This window comes from Spermophilus citellus (genome assembly GCF_964194105.1).
Source record: "Spermophilus citellus genome assembly, chromosome: 2".
Classification (NCBI taxonomy): Eukaryota; Metazoa; Chordata; class Mammalia; order Rodentia; family Sciuridae; genus Spermophilus; species Spermophilus citellus.
The window spans coordinates 65,870,730-65,893,726 of NC_138183.1; the positions used below are offsets into that span (position 1 = coordinate 65,870,730).

The following is a 22,997-nucleotide window of genomic DNA, read 5'->3' on the forward strand; positions in this document are numbered from 1 at the left end:
GGTTACTGAATACTTATTCCATTGCACCACTATTGTATTTGTTATAATTATCTCTAATATGACACTTCTAATATTTGGCAGTTTTAAAATATTAGTCTTATATGCTATACTATGAATTTGTTCTTCCATCTTTTTTTTTTTTGGTAGTAGGGATTGAATCCTATTAAATGCCCTAGTAAGGGCAATTAACCACTGAGCCATATCCCCAACCCTTCTTTATTTTTTATTTTGAGACAGAGTCTCACTATGCTGCTTAGGGCCTTGTTAAGTTGCTGAGATTGGTTTTGAACTTGTGATCTTCCTGTCTCAGTCTCCCAAGTTGCTGAGTTATCTTACTGTTTTTAAGCTGCTTTTTATAAGCATATTCATTCCACTTAGAACCATTTACAAAACATCTACCAGACCCTCAATTTCAATTTCAAATGTTTCCTACTCCAAAAGACCTTTCTTAAAAATTGCAATCCTTTTTGTTATTGTCTATATTTGTCAATGCTAGATAATTACTAAGTTCAATGTCATATTTTTTGTTATTTTTAAATTTTTTACTTTCAAAAGATAAGTTTCTCAAATATAGGGTTATATTGTATGTTCCCTAATGCCTATCATTCACATTGGAGTGGGCACATGTAGTAAATTATATATACATTTTGAATTTATAATTCAGTGTAATGAATTGTTAAATGTATAATAAAAAGATACTCTAAAATTAGAATATATTATCAACTTTATACAATAGTAAATGATGAGAGGAAACATCCAACCCTTTGTAACTATAATGTTCTAATTTTTAAAAAAGAAAAACTAAAAAAAAATGGTAAATGATGGAGTAATCTACTTTCTATATTGATAATTAATCCATTCTCTACTTTTACTAAATATAAGATGGTTGCTTTTATAATAATTTTATTACCTTACTTTCTCTATTTGTAAAAAGTAAAATGTATCTAGATGTTGTTATAAAGGCTCTCAGAGTTTAAACAATGAAATTGCCTTATAAATGATATTATCTTTTAAGATAATTTCAGGTACTAAGTAAATCTTAAATAAGGTTGAAAATTATCTATATTAACAATGAGGTTTCACTGCAGTTTTTCACTTAAAACAAACTACAAATCATTATTCTTAAAATTGGAAAATCACTAGTTAAAAGTGCTATGATAATTCTATTTCTTTATTATTGTTCTGTTTTGCTCTAATTAGTAACTGCTGCTAGTAAACAACAAATTTACTTCTAATTTATTTTATTCTACCTGGGAGGGTACAGATTTCCATTTTTGTGAAGAGACCACCAGAAATCTGATGAAATGCCATTTGACACAGTGATAACACCCAAACATCAAACAACAAAAAAAGAAATGCCAAATAAAACCATAGAAGAACATTGTATATCATTTTATACTTTAATGAAAACACTAGGAATTATATATTTATTTATGCAGAATTCCTGAGGTAAATGACACATTATCATGACAGTTATATCCAGAGCTGTAAATCTGCATATTAAAAAGATAAATACTGTATGGTAGATAAATATGAAGAGGAAAGCACATGGACTAAACAACACGCTACTATTAATAAATGTGATATACTAACCTCAACGGCAAAAGTCAGAAAATACTTATTAAAGTCCTTAGGACTACATCGAAGTACATACAGCCCAGTCTGATTACCTGCTTTTTTCAGTTTACTGATGGCAAAATCCATTCTAAAGGTAAAGAAGAAAGAATTTGAAGGCTAGAAAGCACCATGATGTTATGATCAAATGTTATCCAAAAATTCAGAAATAAAAATCTAAAACCCTCAGAATTTTTAGAAGACTTCTCTACTTTATACGTTTACAATAATCTTTCAAGAAAAAAATTAAAGTCCCAAGCTATTTTACAATAAGTTCAAAATAATTCAAGGCAATTATATTACTTTAAAAACACAGAAAAGATATTATGAGATAAAAATCACAAAAAATTTCACTCAAATATTTTGCCTCTGATCACGGATTTAATATTTGAAAAATCATACTCACTCTCATAAGATTTCATTCAACTATGCAGACAACATATCAGAAATACTCCTCATGTCTCTTGAATCATAATTTAAGTTACTAATACCAACAATTATGTGCACTACTTTAACATTTAGTACAATATCAAAGTCTAACAGAAGGCTTGTGAGTAGCTGGAGACTAATGAGTTTTAAATTTTTCTACATTTTTGAAGCTGCACATCTTAAAAGAAAAGCAAAATAGGAAGGGCGGAGAAGATGGCGGCGGGAAGTGAGTAAGCCGCTCTGAGCCCCGCGCCGTGGCGTCTGAAAAGATGAGGTAAAGATCATTAAAGGAGATCTGTCGACAAAAACCCAGCACCGTGTCATGATAAGGGCCTAGGTGGAGTGAATCAGCCACTAATCCAGCCAAGGTGAAGGGAGTACAGCAGGACTTCAGCGCGAGCAGTAAGGCTGCAGCCCGAGCCGCCTGGCTCCATCAACCCCTTCTACTTCTCCCTCCCCTTCTCCTCTCCGCCTTTCCACCTTGCTTCTTTCTCCCCAGCCGTCTCTCCTCCCAAGCTCAGTCTCTAAATTTAGATCTCAACTTCTTTCCCCCACCCCGCCCGCTCTCCTGCGTGTCCGGTACCCGGACCGCGTGGCCTGAGGCGCCGCCTCCCCTCCCCCAACCCGCACCCCCTCCCCGGGGGTCCCGAAGGCCGCCGCTGCCGCCGCCGCTGCTGCCGCCGCCTCCCACAGAGCACCACAGAGCAGACGCTTCACCGCGCGATTGAGCTGCCGAAGTATATGAAACAGCTGATAAGATGAGCGACAATTTAAAATCCAAGTGATCCGAGAACACGCACTGAGCTCTGGCCCGCTGAATTCAAACTCCCGGTCACCTGCTTCCCGCAGACAAACAGCTATGACTCGGCATTAATTCATCCCGCTGAAACAACGGGTCAGCCCTTCTCATCCTACGAAGGTAAATGCCTACCGAGCCTTCATAAGTAGTGGCCACAGGTTTGAAACGGGGCTTGGGAGAGAAGGACCCACCCGTAGAATTAGTCTCCCGGCAAAGGGAAACCGTGTCATCAGACTGCTGCGGAGATAACTTTGTTGAAACAGGTGTGTGATCCCATAGCCTTGCCTCTCCACACATCGGGAAAACTCTAAGAGCCCCTCCCAGCTCTCCCCTAAGGGCACCTCCCAGCTCTCTTTGTGAGTGCTTCAGCCAGCCCGAGGGAATCAGAGGTGGTGCGGGTCTCGCAAGCGGAAATACCGCTCCCACCTGGGCTGATTGCTGAGGCCTCTTGCACCACCTACGGGAAGTGGATACCAGAGGGCAAGTAAAAGCCGCTGAGGATTCTCAGCCCCAAACTCTACAAGCTTAGGGTCTGAGGGAATGGCAAACTGGAAGAGTGTGCCCAGTCGTTCATGAAAACAGGGCTCCCGGGAGCAGCAGACTTGGCGTGTAGCCAGTATTGTGGTGAGAGGGGCCTGGCTAGAGAAAAAGTGGGAAGTGACTAGACACAAGAGGAGGCCCTAGACACTCAGGATTGGAGACTCGCCCAGTCTGGGAGGAGCTGCTGCACAGTGATTGGTTCCCGCGTATTGACAGGAGAAACTTGACCTGGTGGGCACAGCGCCATCTACTGGAAGAGAAGTTAATCAAACTCTAAGACTGCAGTTATTAGGTTTTTTTTTTCTTTTTCTTTTCTCCTTTTTTTTTTTTTTTTTTTTTTTGATTTAGGTTTTTCTTTCATTTTCATTTTTTTCTTTCTTGTTGTTTTATTAATTTTTTTTTTTACAAAATATTTTTTAAATTTTTTTTTCTACTAATTTTAACTTAAATTTTTTTAATTATTATTATTATTTTTTTTAAATCTTTTTCTTTTTTAGTTCCTATTCTTTTTCTTCTTTAGTCTTCTCATTTTTCTTATCCCCCCTTTTTTCTTGAATTCTACCTGCCTACTCTCATTCTCTTTAGAGACTTCTTCCCTTCCCTTCAAATACCTTTCCTCCCAAGCATCAAACTAATTTATAGGAGTAAACAGTAACTCAGCAGTCAAACAGAACAAGAAACAACATGAGCAGCTTCAAAAAACAAGGAAGAAAAGGAGTACAAACAACGCAGGATAGCCTAAATATTCAGGAGGACCTAGAGTCATCAGAAAAATGGTCATATAAAGAACTCAAGGAACACCTAAGACAGATGGAATGGAACCTTAAAGAGGATACAAGACAGCAAATTCAAGCAGCGAAAGAACACATTGAGAATGCATTTCACAAACAGATAAAAGAAGAAGTTAAGCATCTTTATCAGGAGATAGAGTCTATAAAAAATAATCAAACAATAATTCTAGAAATGAAGGAAACGATAAACCAAATTAAAAACTCAATTGAGAGTATCACTAACAGAGTGGAGCAAGTAGAAACCAGAACATCAGATAATGAAGACAAAATACACCATCTTGAAAAGAGTCTAGCCAACTCAGAAAGGCTGGTAAAAAATCACGAGAAAAACATCCAAGAATTATGGGATAACATTAAGAAACCGAACTTGCGAGTCATCGGGATAGAAGAAGGTACAGAGATTCAAACCAAGGGAATGAGAAACTTACTGAAGGAAATAATTACAGAAAACTTTCCAGAAATAAAAAAGGAAACAGATATACAAATTGAAGATGCATACAGGACACCGAGCACACAAAATCACAGTAGACCAACGCCAAGACACATTGTTATGAAGATATCCAATATACAGAACAAAGAGAAAATATTAAAAGCTACAAGAGAAAGGAGACAGATTACATTTAGGGGTAAACCAATACGGTTAACCACGGATTTTTCATCACAGACACTGAAAGCAAGAAGGTCATGGAACAATGTATTTCAAACACTGAAAGACAATGGATGCCAACCAAGAATTCTGTATCCAGCAAAATTAAGCTTCAGGTATGACAACGAAATAAAAATCTTTCATGATAAACAAAAGTTAAAAGAATTTGCAGCCAGAAAACCAGCATTGCAAAGCATTTTGAGCAAAACACTACACGAGGAAGAAATGAAAAACAATAACCAAAACCATCAGTGGGAAGTGCCGCAGTAAAGACAGAGGGCAAGGGGAAAGACAATCATGGAGAGACAAACTAAATTTTTTTTTTTTTTAAAAAAAGGATAAACAATCAAACATGGATGGAAGTTCAAACCACATATCAATAGTAACTCTGAATGTTAATGGCTTAAACTCTCCAATAAAGCGACATAGGCTGGTATCATGGATTAAAAAAATAAATCCAACAATATGCTGCCTCCAGGAGACACATCTGATGGGAAAAGACATACACAGGCTGAAGGTGAAAGGATGGGAAAAAATATACCACGCACATGGTCCTCGTAAGCAAGCAGGGGTGGCCATCCTCATATCGAATAAAATCGACTTCAAGACTAAGTTAATCAAAAGGGATAAAGAAGGTCATTATATACTGTTAAAAGGAACCATTCACCAACAAGACATAACAATTATCAATATTTACGCACCAAACAATGGTGCTGCGACATTCACAAAACAAATTCTCCTCAAATTCAAGAATCAAATAGACCACAACACAATAATTATGGGAGACTTCAACACACCTCTCTCACCATTGGACAGATCCTCCAAACAAAAGTTAAATAAAGAAACTATAGAACTCAATACCACAATCAATAACCTAGACTTAACTGACTTATATAGAATATATCAACCATCATCAAATGGATATACTTTCTTCTCAGCAGCACATGGATCCTTCTCAAAAATAGACCATATATTATGCCATAGGGCAAACCTCAGTAAATATAAAGGGGTGGGGATAATACCATGCATTTTATCTGATCATAATGGAATGAAACTGGAAATCAAGGATAAAAGAAGGAAGGAAAAATCCTACATCACATGGAAAATGAACAATATGTTACTGAATGATCAATGGGTTACAGAAGACATAAAGGAGGAAATCAAAAAATTCTTAGAGATAAACGAAAATACAGACACAACATATCGGAATCTATGGGACACAATGAAAGCAGTTTTAAGAGGAAAGTTCATCGCCTGGTGGTCATTCCTCAAAAAAAGAAGAAACCAACAAATAAATGAGCTCACACTCCAACTCAAAGCCCTAGAAAAGGAAGAGCAAAAAAACAGCAAATGTAGCAGAAGGCAAGAAATAATTAAAATCAGAGCGGAAATTAATGAAATTGAAACAAAAGAAACTATTGAAAAAATTAACAAAACTAAAAGTTGGTTCTTCGAAAAAATAAATAAGATCGACAGACCTTTAGCCATGCTAACGAAGAGAAGAAGAGAGAGAACTCAAATTACTAACATACGGGATGAAAAAGGCAATATTACAACAGATGCTACAGAAATACAGAAGACAATTAGAAATTATTTTGAAAATCTATATTCCAATAAAATAGAGGATAGTGAAGACATCGATAAATTTCTTAAGTCATATGATTTGCCCAGACTGAGTCAGGAGGATATAGACAATCTGAACAGACCAATATCAATAGATGAAATTGAAGAAGCCATCAAAAGACTACCAACCAAGAAAAGCCCAGGACCGGATGGGTATACAGCGGAGTTTTACAAAACCTTTAAAGAAGAATTAATACCAATACTTTTCAAGTTATTTCAGGAAATAGAAAAAGAGGGAGCTCTTCCAAATTCATTCTATGAGGCCAACATCACCCTGATCCCGAAACCAGACAAAGACACCTCAAAGAAAGAAAACTACAGACCAATATCTCTAATGAACCTAGATGCAAAAATCCTCAATAAAATTCTGGCGAATCGAATACAAAAACACATCAAAAAAATAGTGCACCATGATCAAGTAGGATTCATCCCTGGGATGCAAGGATGGTTCAACATACGGAAATCAATAAATGTTATTCACCACATCAATAGACTTAAAGATAAGAACCATATGATCATCTCGATAGATGCAGAGAAAGCATTCGACAAAGTACAGCATGCCTTTATGTTCAAAACATTAGAAAAACTAGGGATAACAGGAACTTACCTTGACATTGTAAAAGCTATCTATGCTAAGCCTCAGGCTAGCATCATTCTGAATGGACAAAAGTTGAAGGCATTCCCTCTAAAATCCGGAACAAGACAGGGATGCCCTCTATCTCCACTTCTATTCAATATAGTTCTCGAAACACTGGCCAGAGCAATTAGACAGACGAAAGAAATTAAAGGCATAAAAATTGGAAAAGAAGAACTTAAATTATCACTATTTGCAGATGACATGATTCTATACCTAGAAGACCCAAAAGGGTCTACAAAGAAACTACTAGAACTAATAAATGAATTCAGCAAAGTGGCAGGATATAAAATCAACACGCATAAATCAAAGGCATTTCTGTATATCAGCAACAAAACTTCTGAAATGGAAATGAGGAAAAACACTCCATTCACAATATCCTCAAAAAAAATAAGATACTTGGGAATCAACCTAACAAAAGAGGTGAAAGATTTATACAATGAAAACTACAGAACCCTAAAGAGAGAAGTAGAAGAAGATCTTAGAAGATGGAAAAATATACCCTGTTCATGGATAGGCAGAACAAACATCATCAAAATGGCGATATTACCAAAAGTTCTTTATAGATTTAATGCAATGCCAATCAAAATCCCAACGGCATTTCTTGTAGAAATAGATAAAGCAATCATGAAATTCATATGGAAAAATAAAAGACCCAGAATAGCAAAAGCAATTCTAAGCAGAAAGAGTGAATCAGGCGGTATAGCGATACCAGATTTCAAACTATATTACAGAGCAATAGTGACAAAAACAGCATGGTACTGGTACCAAAACAGGCGGGTGGACCAATGGTATAAAATAGAGGACACAGAGACTAACCCACAAAGTTACAACTATCTTATATTTGATAAAGGGGCTATAAGCATGCAATGGAGGAAGGATAGCATCTTCAACAAATGGTGTTGGGAAAACTGGAAATCCATATGCAACAAAATGAAACTGAATCCCTTTCTCTCGCCATGCACAAAAGTTAACTCAAAATGGATCAAGGAGCTTGATATCAAATCAGAAACTCTGCGTCTGATAGAAGATAAAGTTGGCTCAGATCTACAGATTGTGGGGTCGGGCTCCAAATTCCTTAATAGGACACCCATAGCACAAGAGTTAACAACTAGAATCAACAAATGGGACTTAATTAAACTTAAAAGTTTTTTTTCAGCAAAAGAAACAATAAGAGAGGTAAATAGGGAGCCTACATCCTGGGAACGAATTTTTACTCCTCACACTTCAGATAGAGCCCTAATATCCAGAGTATACAAAGAACTCAAAAAACTAGACAATAAGATAACAAATAACCCAATCAACAAATGGGCCAAGGACCTGAACAGACACTTCTCAGAGGAGGATATACAATCAATCAACAAGTACATGAAAAAATGCTCTCCATCTCTAGCAGTCAGAGAAATGCAAATCAAAACCACCCTAAGATACCATCTCACTCCAGTAAGATTGGCAGCCACTATGAATTCAAACAACAACAAGTGCTGGCGAGGATGTGGAGAAAAGGGTACACTTGTACATTGCTGGTGGGACTGCAAATTGGTGCAGCCAATTTGGAAAGCAGTTTGGAGATTCCTGGGAAAGCTGGGAATGGAACCACCATTTGACCCTGCTATTGCCCTTCTCGGACTATTCCCTGAAGACCTTAAAAGAGCATGCTACAGGGACACTGCCACATCGATGTTCATAGCAGCACAATTCACAATAGCTAGACTGTGGAACCAACCCAGATGCCCTTCAATAGACGAATGGATAAAAAAAATGTGGCATCTATACACAATGGAGTACTATGCAGCAATAAAAAATGACAAAATCATAGAATTTTCAGGGAAATGGATGGCATTAGAGCAGATTATGCTTAGTGAAGCTAGCCAAACCCTAAAAAACAGATACCAAATGTCTTCTTTGATATAATGAGAGCAAGTATGAACAGAGCAGGGAGGAAGAGTAGGAAGAAAAGAGTAACATTAAACAGAGACTTGAGATGGGAGGGAAAGGGAGAGAAAAGGGAAATTGCATGGAAATGAAGGGAGACACTCATTGCTAAACATAATTACATATAAGAGGTTGTGAGGGGAATGGGAAAATAAACAAAGAGAGAAATGAATTACAGTAGATGGGGTAGAGAGAGAAGATGGGAGGGGAGGGGAGGGGGGATAGTAGGGGATAGGAAAGGTAGCAGAATACAACAGTCACTAATATGGCATTATGTAAAATTGTGGATGTGTAACTGACGTGATTCTGCAATCTGCATTTGGGGTAAAATTGGGAGTTCATAACCCATGTCAATCTAATGTATGAAATATAATATGTCAAGAGCTTTGTAATGTTGTGAACAACCAATAAAAAAAAAAAATGATTGAAAAAAAAAAAAAAAAAAAAAAAAAAAAAGAAAAGCAAAATATAATCTGCATGAAAGCAAGAACCATTTCTATTTCAGGTGTCACCATATCTCTCATGCACAGACCAGTGCTTACATTTAGTAGGTCCTCAGTAAACATTCTATAAATAAATAATGGAGATAAGGGCCAGGGAACGGATGACTGAAAGGAGTTTTTACACTGTTGAACATATAAATTACAAAGATAAATTTCAAGAAGTTCAACCTTGTAGTAACAACTATATTTATTACTAAGTATACACTGAGCACAGCAGCAAGTCTTAAATATTATTAAAGATACATTTTCTCAAACATTTAGGTGTAGGTTAAGTTCAATACACATGCTCAGAATACCAAATCTTTTTTTGTATTCAGGTTCTTCAAATATGATACCAATCATAAAGAACACCCTATCTGAAAAATAACTAGAACTTACATTAAGTAAATTTTATACATCACAGCTAGCTTTACCCAGTGTTAAAGCCAAGTTCTATAATTGTGTAGGTCGATATAGAAGTTATTAGCCATACATAGGTATTTAAATGTAAAGAAATTAAAATTGAATTAAATATAAAATTCAGTTTATCAGTTGCAGTAGCCACATTTCAAATGCTAAATAGCCACATATACCTAGTGCCTACTGGATTAAATATCCTATACAAAGAATATTTTCATCACTGATGAAAGTTCTATTGCACAGTCATCATCTAGAAATACGGACATCATATATACATCTTGCATTTAAGGCATTGCTGCATTATTCAAAAATAGTAACAATTTTCAAATTTTGACTTGTGGTTCCTTTGCAGTATTTCAAAATTAGTGTAATATAAATTGGAAGTGTTCTTTTAAAAAGAACATCTATGAGTTAACTAAGTATGCACAAACAACTAAATGTTAAACTTGTATAACAAGTTGTGAGTATTGTAGATTGGGACACAGATGGTAAACTATGTCCAAAATAATTGTTATGTAATCTGACTTATGCAAACAGACTTTATGTCAAAAAAGAAAACATAAATTATAATAATATTTTTCAAGAACTTCTAAACCTACATCTATTTATAAAATTTTCTTTAAATACAGTCATTCCTTGGCATCCATAGAGGCTTGGTTCCATAATCAAACTCTGAGGTTTTGCTCAAATCCCTTATATAAAATGGCATAATTTTCACATGTAAATATATACATCCTCCTCTATACATTAAATCGTCTCTAGATTATTAATAAAACCTAATAGAATGTAAATTCTATGTAAATAGCTAGTACACTGTGTTGTTTAGGAAATAATGAAAAATAAGGTTGGTACATGTTTAGTACAGACACAAAATTTTTAAAATATATATTTTCAACTGTAATTGACTGCATCCATGTATGTGGAATCTAAAGATAAGGGACTGTGCAACACTTGCTTTAAATTTTTTTTTTTTTTTTACTTTTAAAGTTGGTATTACTCACGAAATTGGGCCATGACAGTTGCTCTGTATATTTTCAAGCATTGTTGGAGGTGCTACTTCTTTACAGAGATAATGATGCGCATCTGCAGTTAATCTGTAATACCCATCAATTAATGACACAAAAGACAAGGCTTCTCTCAATGAGCTAAGTTCAATTTCCTAAGCAGAAAAAAAGAAAAATAAGCTGTTAAGTATCATTTAAAAAGTAAATTGAATGCTAAATAATAAAAATTCACTACACTCCATGTAATATCATTTCTCCTAATTTTATTTTTTTAAATTGCTTAAAAGTCTTCTGTGATTCCCAGTTACTTTATCATGTACTTCCACTTGTAGTTCACTCTATATCATAATTTTACTGTATTTTCCAATACCCCTATTAGACTAATATGAGTCTTCTCAATTAGAAATTCATTTAATCTGATATAAAAGTTGGTATTGAGAGGTCATAAGCAGTTGTTTTTACATACCTACTGCACACTGCTAAGTATTCATGATATAAATTAAAATGTTAGGATATGTAGCTATGTTTTGATTGTATCATTATATATATATATATATATATATATATATATATATATATATATATATATAAACATATACTCAGCCTAAAATACAGTATTTATCTAATGGGAAAGCATACATACATACATATATAAAAGTACATGTGTATGTGTGTATATATACACACACATATTCAATTTTATTATGTTATGAAAAAATAAAGCCCTATTTAAAACAATAAAAATATGTAGTAGTGAGGACTAAAGTTAACAAAAAATGTGCAAAATGATTAATAGAAAAATTTCAAAACACTTGTGCAACACTTTTTATTTGAATATACAGAAGATTACCTATGTTCCTGCATGGGAAAATTCAACATCATCAAATGTAAAAATCTTCCCTAAGTTAATTTTCCATTTTGTCAAATCCTAAAAATACCAATGAATACTAGAGGACATAGCAAGAAGAACAAGGCAAATATGGGATTCAGAGAACCAGGGATCCAACACAAGAGAGATAAGATGGTAATTCCCAGGATGATAAAAAAGGAATGCTGAAAGATTACAGCTGTGGTTATTAACAACTGTATCTAGAGAGCTTCCAGGTGAGATTAGGAAAGCCACTAATTAGTGATCAAGGCAGAGCTTCTCTGGAAGAAAGAGACATTATATAATATTTGACGGGTTTGACTATATGAAATTTTATACTGAGAAATGAGCTACTTTACAAAGTCTTTGCAGGGAATGGAAAGACAACTATAAATACAAAGGGGAAAAGCAATAATTAACTACTGGAAAAACAAAAGATTACAAAAGAATGGAAATGTGATCTGAGTATGTTTCTTGGCTCTTCAATAAATAATATTTACATAATCATAGTGGGAACATAGAATAGGGAGTTAGAACAAAAAGTTTAATAAGAAGTATGTGATATGTTTGAATATTTACTTAATAAAATAAAGCCATAAAAATAGTTACTGTAACTGGGTGTGTTGGTGCACACTTGTACTCCCAGTGGCTCAGTAGACTGAGACACAAGGATTGCAAATTCAAAGCCAACCTCAGCAACTTAAGCAAGTCAGCAAGACACTGTCTCTAAATAAAATACAAAAAGGGTTGGGGTTGTGGCTCAGTGGTTAAACACCCCTGGATTCAGTCCCTGATACAAACATACTCTCTGTGTGTGGGGGGGGGGAGAAGGGGGGGTTACTGTAAAAGACTCTAGAAGCAATGTTAAAAGTCTTTGAGAAAAGTTAAAAGCCAGTACAACAAATGATTGATACTCAATATGTATTGGGGGAAAATTCTATAAGTCAACTAAAATTAAAAAGGAAAACTAGTCAAAGGATATGAAAAGGGAATCCATAGAGAAGAAATAAATATAACTACCCTATATAAGCACATAAGACCTGCTCAATCTCAGGTTCCAATTAAATAAATAAAATATAACAAAAGGAATGCATTTTTAATCATCAATTTTGCAGAAAAATTAAGACTGATAATATCCAGTGTTGGCACAGATTACAGGGACATGGGGATATACACACATTGGAAACAATGTTGAGACGCACTTTAAAAGTCTATCAAATTATAAGCATTTATATCCTTGACCTAGCAATTTCACTTACTGGTATATATCTCTTAATGAGATATTGACATATATATATAGAAAAGCATACTCAAATGCCTTCTTTTAGCATTTTTTGTAGTGACAAAAATAGCCAAAATTAAGTGTCTAACAATATAATTATTATTAATTCTAAATTAAAGATATATACAGTATATGATATGCAAAAGTTAATTATAAATTATAGGTTAAGGTATATATACAATATGGAGAAACATGCAATAGTTTTTTTTTAATTAGATCTATATGTACACAGAATGACAAGTCTTTATTTTTTTTAAATCAAGTTCAAGAACAATACATAAAACATGGCTATATTTTTGTAAATAAAACATTTGTTTTAAATGACAATGAAAACATTTATTTTAATGAAAATGCCATATATGTTGATATGTGTAAAAATACAAAGGCTAGAAAAATACATACACACAGATGGTCACCTATGAAAAGGGGGATAAGACTGAATGAATGTTGATGAAAAAGAATAACCTACTTGTTCTTACATCAGAAAACAAAGAAAAGGGACACACATAAGTAAATATAAAACAATACTGACTTAAAACATAAGAGTGGATAAAATGGAATAAAAGTATTTTAACAATCAAAATAAGTCAGAACTAAAACCAAAACAAAATTCATAGGACAATCAGAAGGCAAATAGCAAAATGGCAGACTTAAAACCCAGCTGTGTTAGTAATTATGCCAAATTTAAATGGACAAAATACTATATTAAAATTAAAGATTTTTATTCATAAAAAGTAACTATTAAAAGTAAGAAGGCAACCCACTAACTAGAAGATAGTATATATTTTAACAGATATCCTACAAAAGACATGTATCCAGAATTTTTAAGAACTCTACAAATTGATATGAAAAAAGGTGCATTAGTATAACAACTTTGGAAAACTGTTTATCAGTATCACCATGACACAATATTATCTCACTCCTAATGTCTACCAACAGAAGAATGAATTTTGAAATGCAATACTGATTGTGGATACTAACACACAACAAGGGTGGTGAAGAATAGAAGTTCAGTAGATTGGGCAGAGGGAAGTGAGGGGAAGACAGAGGAAGGGAGAGAGATAAGAATGGGAAAGACAGTGGAGTGAGTCTGATACAGGTTTCCTATATACATGAACACACCAAAATGAATCTCCACCATGTACAACCACAAGACTGGGATCCTAATTAGAATAAGATATACTCCATGTTTGTATAAATATGTCAAAATATACTCTCATTTATATCTAAAAAGAATAAGTGTTTTTTAAAAATGCAGTACTACCCAGGAATAAAAAAGGAATGAAAATGTAAAATCATGAGTTTTCAGATATGCTAAGAATAAGACCTAGATTTTAAAAAATACATACAATATTATTCCATTTATATAACAGAGCAGAGATAATTGAAGGTAAAAGTCAGAATGATGGGTACCTTAAATTGGAGGCAAGGGTGGGAAGAAGCATGTGGAAATCTTCTGAGAATACTGGAAACAGTCTATACCTTAAACCAGGTATGGCTACACAGGTATGTGCATATGTAAAAATGTATTGAGCTATACACCTAAAATTAATGTATTTTACTGTGTTCAAGTTATGTCTCAACAAAAATAAAAGAAAGAAAAAAATAAAAGAAACAAAAGTAAAAGCTATATTGAACTACCTCGAAATTTAAAACGTCTAGGCATCAAAGGACACAAACAACAAAATAGCAAAGCATACTATGAATAGAAGACAATATTTGCAAACCTATGTCTGATAATGGGTTAATTTCCAGAATATAAATAACTATTAGAATTCAACAACAAAAAATGGCAGCAAGTACATGAAAAGATGACCAACACCACTAACCATTGGGAAAATGCAAATTAAAACCATAGTGAGATACCACTTCATTCCCATCAGTAGGGTTATTATTCAGAAAACAGAAAACAAAAAGTGTTGGTGAGAATGTGGAAAACCTAGAATGCTTGTGCACTGCTAGTAGGAATGTAAAATGGTACAGCTACAACAGAAAATAGCAGGATGGTTCCTCAAACAATCACATACAGAATACCATATAATCTATCAACTTTATTTCTTGGTTTATCTCCAAAGAAATTGAAAGCAGGGTCTTGAAAAGATATTTGAACATACACATTTACAGCAATGTTATCTACAATAGCCAAAAGGAGTAGAAACAACCCAAAAGAGTATTGATGGATGAATAAACAAATATGACTATATATATATATATATATATACACACACACACACACACATACACATACATACATACAATGCTATATACATATCTATTTTAAAGGAAGGAAATTCTGATACATGTTTTAACATGGATGTATCACATACTAAGTAAAATAATACAGTCACAAAAAGATAGTATTGTGTGATGCCACTTATAAGAGGTTTCTAGAGTAATCAAATTTATAGAGACAGAAAATAGAATGAGGTTGCAATAGTTTTTAATGCATACAGAGTTTCAGTGTTGCAAAAATAAAAAGTTCTAGAGATTGGATGCACACCAATGTGAATATAGTAAACATTATTGAACTGCATGCTTAAAATGTTTATGAGTCTAAGTTTTATTTTGTATATATTTTACTAAAATTTTAAAACAATAAAAAGAAAAAATGCCAGAGTAAAGAGAAAAAATGGTAATAAAACACATAAAACTAACATATAATAGACAAGGAAAATGCAAGAATAAACAAAAATTAGTTACTTTCTTATATCTAGCAACAATTTATTCGACAAATAAACTGAGAAAAGTTCTTACTTCTAATAAATAACAGAAAAGCATAATACCATCATTAATAAAATTCAGCAAGAAACATGATATATCAAAATGAATAAAACTATCAAGTTACTGAAAAACAATATAATACATGGATACAAGAGAAATATGAGGTATTCCTAAAATATATGTTATATGGGAAAGAAACATCAACTCTCCCCAAACTAATCTTTGGTGCAATTACAACAAAATGTCAATGTAATATTTTTAAGAAGCTTTAGGAATACTCACAATTAAGAACTTAGGTTATCAAATAATGGATTTGAATTTAAATAGCCTTAATATTTTATCAATACTGTGACCTCGGAAAGATATTTAACTTCTCTGTATTGCAGACTTCATAAATTAAGCCAACAAGTCCACACACCTTTCCATAAGGAATATTACTAAAGAATATTCACATTAGCATCAACATACTTTTCCAGAAATATTTATTATAGATGCAGAAGGGGGTTGATAATTATTAAACACCCTTTCATCCATCCATGAAATTTAATCATACTCCTAAACTAGCTCCTAGAACACTGTGCAAAATGCAGGAAGTACAAACATACATGAAAATATAACTCTTGCCTTCAAGAAGTTCATAGCCTACTAGATAGTAGGTATACTTTATCATGTTTTTATCTAAGAATGGGAAAATGTGCTGAATAAAGTGAATTATAAGTCAGTTATTTTTTTAGTAATCTTTTAGAATCAATCATGTCTTACAGATTGAGTGAAGCTGACCTGGGATTGGTTTGTATTTTGTCATATAAATTCCATATAATATTGCTTTATTTTTGTCCTTTAATTAGGCAGAATGGTTGGCATTATGCACATCCCTCTTGATTAAAAAAAATAGTCAAGAATGAGTATTACAACAGGCAACTAGCACAGCCCAGAGTCAGAGGGGGTGGGGGAAAGAACTGGTGCTTTGTTAATCACAAAAAAGTATAAAAAACTGTGGGAAGAGTGTTTGGTAAAAAGTGAGGTGAAAGTTTTAAAAAAGTTCACTGAACTGATAATTATGTTTAGAGCTATATTAATAACTATAATTTAAAAAGTAACTTTAGTGTTGTCATGTATAACTAATTAGAACTAATAAAAAATATTTTTAAAAAGTAACTTTGGTATTTTAAAAAAGTAAATTTGGCTTTTGGATTCTGAAATATTTATTTCTGATAGATGTTCAATGTAACCACTATTTAGTCATAAAACAAACTTACCAAATTTTTACCATCTTGTTTATGGATAGTTACAATTCTACTTTCATTTGAGCCTTCCTGGTTTGCTTGCTTAATACTGACATCAATAACTTCAGGAAAATCACAATATAATTGTAAATTCTGTAATTAAAAGCATTTAAAATTTAACAATTATGGAACCATTTTTAAATAAAACTTATAAAAGAGACAACATTGGTTCAAAATTCTTTAAGAAATATAAATTTTTATTGATAACAATAGATAAGCATTATGTGATTCCTTCTTCCAAAATTCTAATCCCAAGACTATACTGTATCTGACTTATAAATGAGAACATTAAAGGATGCAAGAATCAGAGCTGGGGGTGTAGCTCAGTGGTAGAGCACTCGCCTAGCATGTGCGAGGTGCTGGGTTCAATCCTCAGTACCACATAAAAATAAATAAATAAAATAAAGATATTGTGTCCAACTACAACTAAAAAATATTTTTTAAAAAAAAGGAAGCAAGGAATCTAAAGTGTGTTATCATACTCTCCAACCCAATTAACATTAATAAGAACTGCTGCCAGAAAACTGAAAATCTAACTACCAAAAAAAAAAATTAAAAATAAGAACAAAATCATCTTAAATCTTTAAAACAATCTAAGAACAATACAAACATGAAGAAATTTAAAACTTGCAATGCAAACCTTGAAAAGTAAATTAATTATTTAACAGATATATAGTATAATAAAAATTAATTTAAGTGAATATTTTCCATTTTATTTTATGATTGTGCCTTATTATCAATAATAATGAATGTAAAAAGGAGACAAGACTATCTTAAAAATCACTTACAGAATCCAACTCTTTTCTGAAACTATAAGAAAGTCATTAGAAATTATTCTGTCTTTAAAAGATTAAATAAAAATCCATTTAAGAACAATGAGAAAAGAACTATAGATACAATCTTGATAGCGTCACATGTTACTAGAAACTTCCACTTCTAACAGTGGAAGAAGTGCAAGACCAGGTTTGAAATAATTAAAACTACTTTGCTTATATTGTCATTCTACTTAAAATTTAAAACAAAGAATGAGAACATATCATTAAGGATTACCTGTTCTGTCAGTGTCTCACTTTCTTTATGTTTCCCTCTTGACCACTGAATTCCACCGTTTCCAGTTATTATAATGGTTGCAAAAATCTCCTCACCTGAAGGACCTCTTCCAGGTTCTTTTACTTCAAATTGCTCTGTGTAGAAGGCAGACTGAAGAGTTTCCAGATTTATAAGATACTTAAGTTTCAAGTTTCTGGCAGTGGCTTTGCATTGACTGAACTGCTGAATAAATTTGCGAAATCTGTACCTTATTCGCTTCCTTGTCAAAATATGATAGTCTTGAATCTTTGCTCGAACACATTTTGGTAAGAATGTCTTATAGCTAGGAATACACAGAAAGAGCATACACAGAAAAGGAAAACAAAGAAAACAAAAATTGGAAAATAAACCGAAAACAAAAGTGAAAGACAATTTCTTATCTTTTTCCATGATAGGTAGGTGCTACAACACGGTAGTAAGTTGGAGTAAGTTGATATAACCATCCACAGAGGAGAAAACCTCAATGTTTCATTTGATGGTACACATACTCTAAGTTACCATAAAGCTCAGAATAGAAGATTTTAATTTTCTTCTCTTCATGAAATGCACTCTCAGTCTAGTAAAAGAGTCTCGAAAAATTCATTTTTTCTGATTATCTTATATCTCTGGGATGGTGATTTATAAGGTTTTTTTTGTTTTTGCACTGTGCTGAAAATATTTCCTAAAATATGGAAATTTTTATTTGAATTTTAACCAGATTTTATCTGAATTTTGGAAATGGTTGCTTTTTGTTGGTGCTGTTTGTTGTTCATTATGCAAACATACTTTTTTGTATAAGTTATTTTGTTAGGTTAACTTCTTAAATCCTAATAATTCCTCTGATTGAAATAATTCTTTCTAGAAATACTCTGACCTTTCTGTACTTTTATCTCTATGTATTAAATAGCCTAAAAAGGGGGAATAAATTAATATTTCTGCTTCTAGTGAACACAGACATACAGAGTAACCTCTTATATGTATTTTTGTTTTTTAGGTGTAGATGGACACAACACAATGCCTTTATTTTTTATGTGGTGCTGAGGATCAAACCCAGATCCCACCCGTGCTAGGCGAGCGCTCTTCCGCTGAGCCACAATCCCAGCCCTTATATGCATTTTTTTAAATCTAGTAAAGTATTTAGACTATTCAAAGATCTATATCCTACTGGATATTTCCAGAAACAAGCACCTTATTTCATTCTGCAAGGACTAATTTCTCATCTGTTCTCCCATCAATTCTAAGTAACTTAACAATAATTAGAGTTCCTTGTTTATTTTTCAGAAATTACCATCAAATAAGAATTCAGAAAACATCAGTGAATTAAATATGTTTTTAACTGTTAAGAATAGCAGGCATGTTTTTCCACAGGGCAGGAATAAATTATTTATCCACTCCTAAAATGCCATGGCACAGTAGATAAAAGAAAAATAGGTTAAGTGGGGGTATTTCAAATTTAAAACTTTTATTCTGAAAATGATAACTTCAAGAAAGTAAAAAAAAATACACAGAATGGGAGAAATTATTTGCAAATATTATATGATAACTTGTATTTGGAGACATATCCAGAATATAAAAAGAACACTTACACCTCAATAATAAAAAGACAACTCAATTTTAAAATAAGCAGAGAATTTCAAGAGACATTTTTCCAAAGGAGACATACATATGGCCAATAAGCACATGACAAGATGCTAACCATCAGTAGTCATTAAGGAAATTAAAATCAAAACCAGAATGGGATAACACTTTTACTTGGTAAGGTGGGTAAAATAAAGACAGAGAAGTGTGGAAAAAGTTAGAATTCTTATGTACTGCCAGTGAATCTAATATGGTATAGCTGCTTGGGAAAAGTTTGGTAGTTTGTCAATAAGTTAAACTGAGTTATTGAATGAAATAGGAATTCTACTCCTAAGCATGTACACTGGAGAAATAGATATATACATCCACAAAATAACTCATATTCAACCCTTCATACCATCATTATTCACAGCAGCCAAGAAGCAGAAACAAGACAAATTTTCATCAAGTGATGAACAGGTAAGCAAAATGTAGTATGTTCATACAATGGAATAATAAAACTCAAAAGGAATGAAATATTGATATATGCTACAACATGGAAGAACCTTAAAAACATTATGCTAAGTAAAAGAAGCCAGACAGAAAATGATACCACATATTGTCTGATTCCAATTATATGAAATGCCCAGAATAGGCAATCCATTGAGACAAGAATTAGATAAGTGATTGCCAGAGACTGGGGGGGGAAGAGGATGAGGGCTGAATGCTAATAAATATGGGATTTCTTTTAGGGAAGATAAAAATGTTCTAAAATCACATTGTTATTATCTTTTACAATGCTTTGAACACAACAAAAAATAATTAATTGTTTACTTTAAATAGGTGAACTTCGTGATATGTGAATTTCAATAAGTTGTTTTAAAGTGTCATCAAATTTTATAAGGAATGTGTAATATTCATGCAATTTAAAAAGTAAAGCAAAAATAACGATGCAGAATTTTAAAGATATGTTTATATACTGATTCAGAGTATGGGTTAAGAGAATCAGAGATTGGGTTATTTGTTATCTTATTGTCTAATTTTTTGAGTTCTTTGTATACTCTGGATATTAGGGCTCTATCTGAAGTGTGAGGAGTAAAGATTTGTTCCCAGGATGTAGGCTCCCTGTTTACCTCTCTTATTGTTTCTCTTGCTGAGAAAAAACTTTTAAGTTTAATTAAGTCCCATTTGTTGATTCTTGTTGTTAACTCTTGTGCTATGGGTGTCCTATTGAGGAATTTGGAGCCCGACCCCACAATTTGTAGATCGGATCCAACTTTGTCTTCTATCAGACGCAGAGTTTCTGGTTTGATATCAAGTTCCTTGATCCATTTTGAGTTAACTTTTGTGCATGGCGAGAGAAAGGGGTTCAGTTTCATTTTGTTGCATATGGATTTCCAGTTTTCCCAACACCATTTGTTGAAAATGCTATCCTTCCTCCATTGCATGCTTTTAGCCCCTTTATCAAATATAAGATAGTTGTAACTTTGTGGATCAGTCTCTGTGTCCTCTATTCTAAACCATTGGTCTATCCGCCTCTCAGAGGAGGATATACAATCAATCAATAAGTACATGAAAAAATGCTCACCATCTCTAGCAGTCAGAGAAATGCAAATCAAAACCACCCTAAGATACCATTTCACTCCAGTAAGATTGGCAGCCACTATGAAGTCAAACAACAACAAGTGCTGGAGAGGTTGTGGAGAAAAGGGTACACTTGTACATTGCTGGTGGGACTGCAAATTGGTGCGGCCAATTTGGAAAGCAGTTTGGAGATTCCTGGGAAAGATGGGAATGGAACCACCATTTGACCCTGCTATTGCCCTTCTTGGACTATTCCCTGAAGACCTTAAAAGAGCATGCTACAGGGATACTGCCACATCGATGTTCATAGCAGCACAATTCACAATTGCTAGACTGTGGAACCAACCCAGATGCCCCTCAGTAGATGAATGGATAAAAAAAATGTGGCATCTATACACAATGGAGTACTATGCAGCAATAAAAAATGACAAAATCATAGAATTTGCAGGGAAATGGATGGCACTAGAGCAGATTATGCTTAGTGAAGCTAGCCAATCCCTAAAAAACAAATACCAAATGTCTTCTTTGATATAATGAGAGCAACTATGAACAGAGCAGGGAGGAAGAGTAGGAAGAAAAGATTAACATTAAACAGAGACATGAGATGGGAGGGAAAGGGTGAGAAAAGGGAAATTGCATGGAAATGAAGGGAGACCCTCATTGCTATACAAAATTACATACAAGAGGTTGTGAGGGAATGGGAAAATAAACAAGGAGAGAAATGAATTACAGTAGATGGGGTAGAGAGAGAAGTTGGGAGGGGAGGGGAGGGGGGATAGTAGGGGATAGGAAAGGTAGCAGAATACAACAATGACCAATAGGACATTATGTAAAATTGTGGAAGTGTAACCGATGTGACTCTGCAATCTGCATTTGGGGTAAAATTGGGGGTTCATAACCCACTTCAGTCCAATGTATGAAGTATGTTATGTCAAGAGCTTTGTAATGTTGTGAACAACCAATAAAAAAAAAAGAGAAAAAAAAAGAGAATCAGAGAAATACAATTATAAACAAGAATAATAGATGATATATATTTCAACCTATGTGAAAATATTCTATTTAACTTTGGATATGATCTAGTCTCAAATGCAGAATTATCCCACCACAGTAGAAGCCTAAAGATGGCTTCATATTTACAACATTTGCCTTTAGTGGCTCAAAGCTTCTATTCTTCAACTATGTTTCTTCAATTTTCATCAACAACTTTTAAGATACTTTTTCTCTAATTCTGTTCTACTGTAACCTGGCATATACCAAGTATTTAATAAATAGCTGTTTGAATGAATGAATGAATAAATGGATGGATGAATACACTAACATATAAGACATATCTGTCTGCATCTTAATAAAGACCAAGGAATTAGTAGAAAATAGAAATGTTTTTGGTGTTCCTTTGAATCTAGTCTTCTAGATTCCTGAGTGAGTTCACAAAATCATAACTACAGCCTGTTCCATTTGAGTTAAGGCCTAACAGACATCTGCAAGCAAAATAAAAACACTTAAAACCAAAGAGAGAAACATAGAAACTGATCTAAAAATTGGGTATTGAACTACTTTGAGAAACTTAGTGACAAAACAATGTCAAAAAAAAAGGAAGTCAACCACATTGACTTTTAATCTCGTAAGTATGTCACTTGTAAAATATTTCATCTTCAAAACTTAAGGAAAATCAAGGTATTCTTATGTAGAAGTTCTTGGGGGGTGGGTACTAGAG

General features: G+C 33.5%; 1 protein-coding gene across 3 annotated transcripts in view; it reads right to left on the reverse strand.

Moving 5' to 3' along the window:
- JAK2 (Janus kinase 2) overlaps positions 1–22,997 on the reverse strand; it is a 139,916-nt gene that overhangs the window by 32,981 nt on the left and 83,938 nt on the right. For 2 of the 3 annotated variants that reach the window (XM_081279363.1, XM_081279362.1), the window contains exons 7-10: positions 18,125–18,446; positions 17,048–17,167; positions 10,915–11,072; positions 1,594–1,705 (exon numbers count right to left, since the gene is read on the reverse strand). In XM_081279363.1, coding sequence (XP_081135489.1) covers positions 1,594–1,705; positions 10,915–11,072; positions 17,048–17,167; positions 18,125–18,446 — 712 coding nt within the window. Of the gene's footprint in view, positions 1–1,593; positions 1,706–10,914; positions 11,073–17,047; positions 17,168–18,124; positions 18,447–22,997 lie in introns of those variants that run through there. The other variant, XM_081279364.1, reaches the window with a different exon arrangement.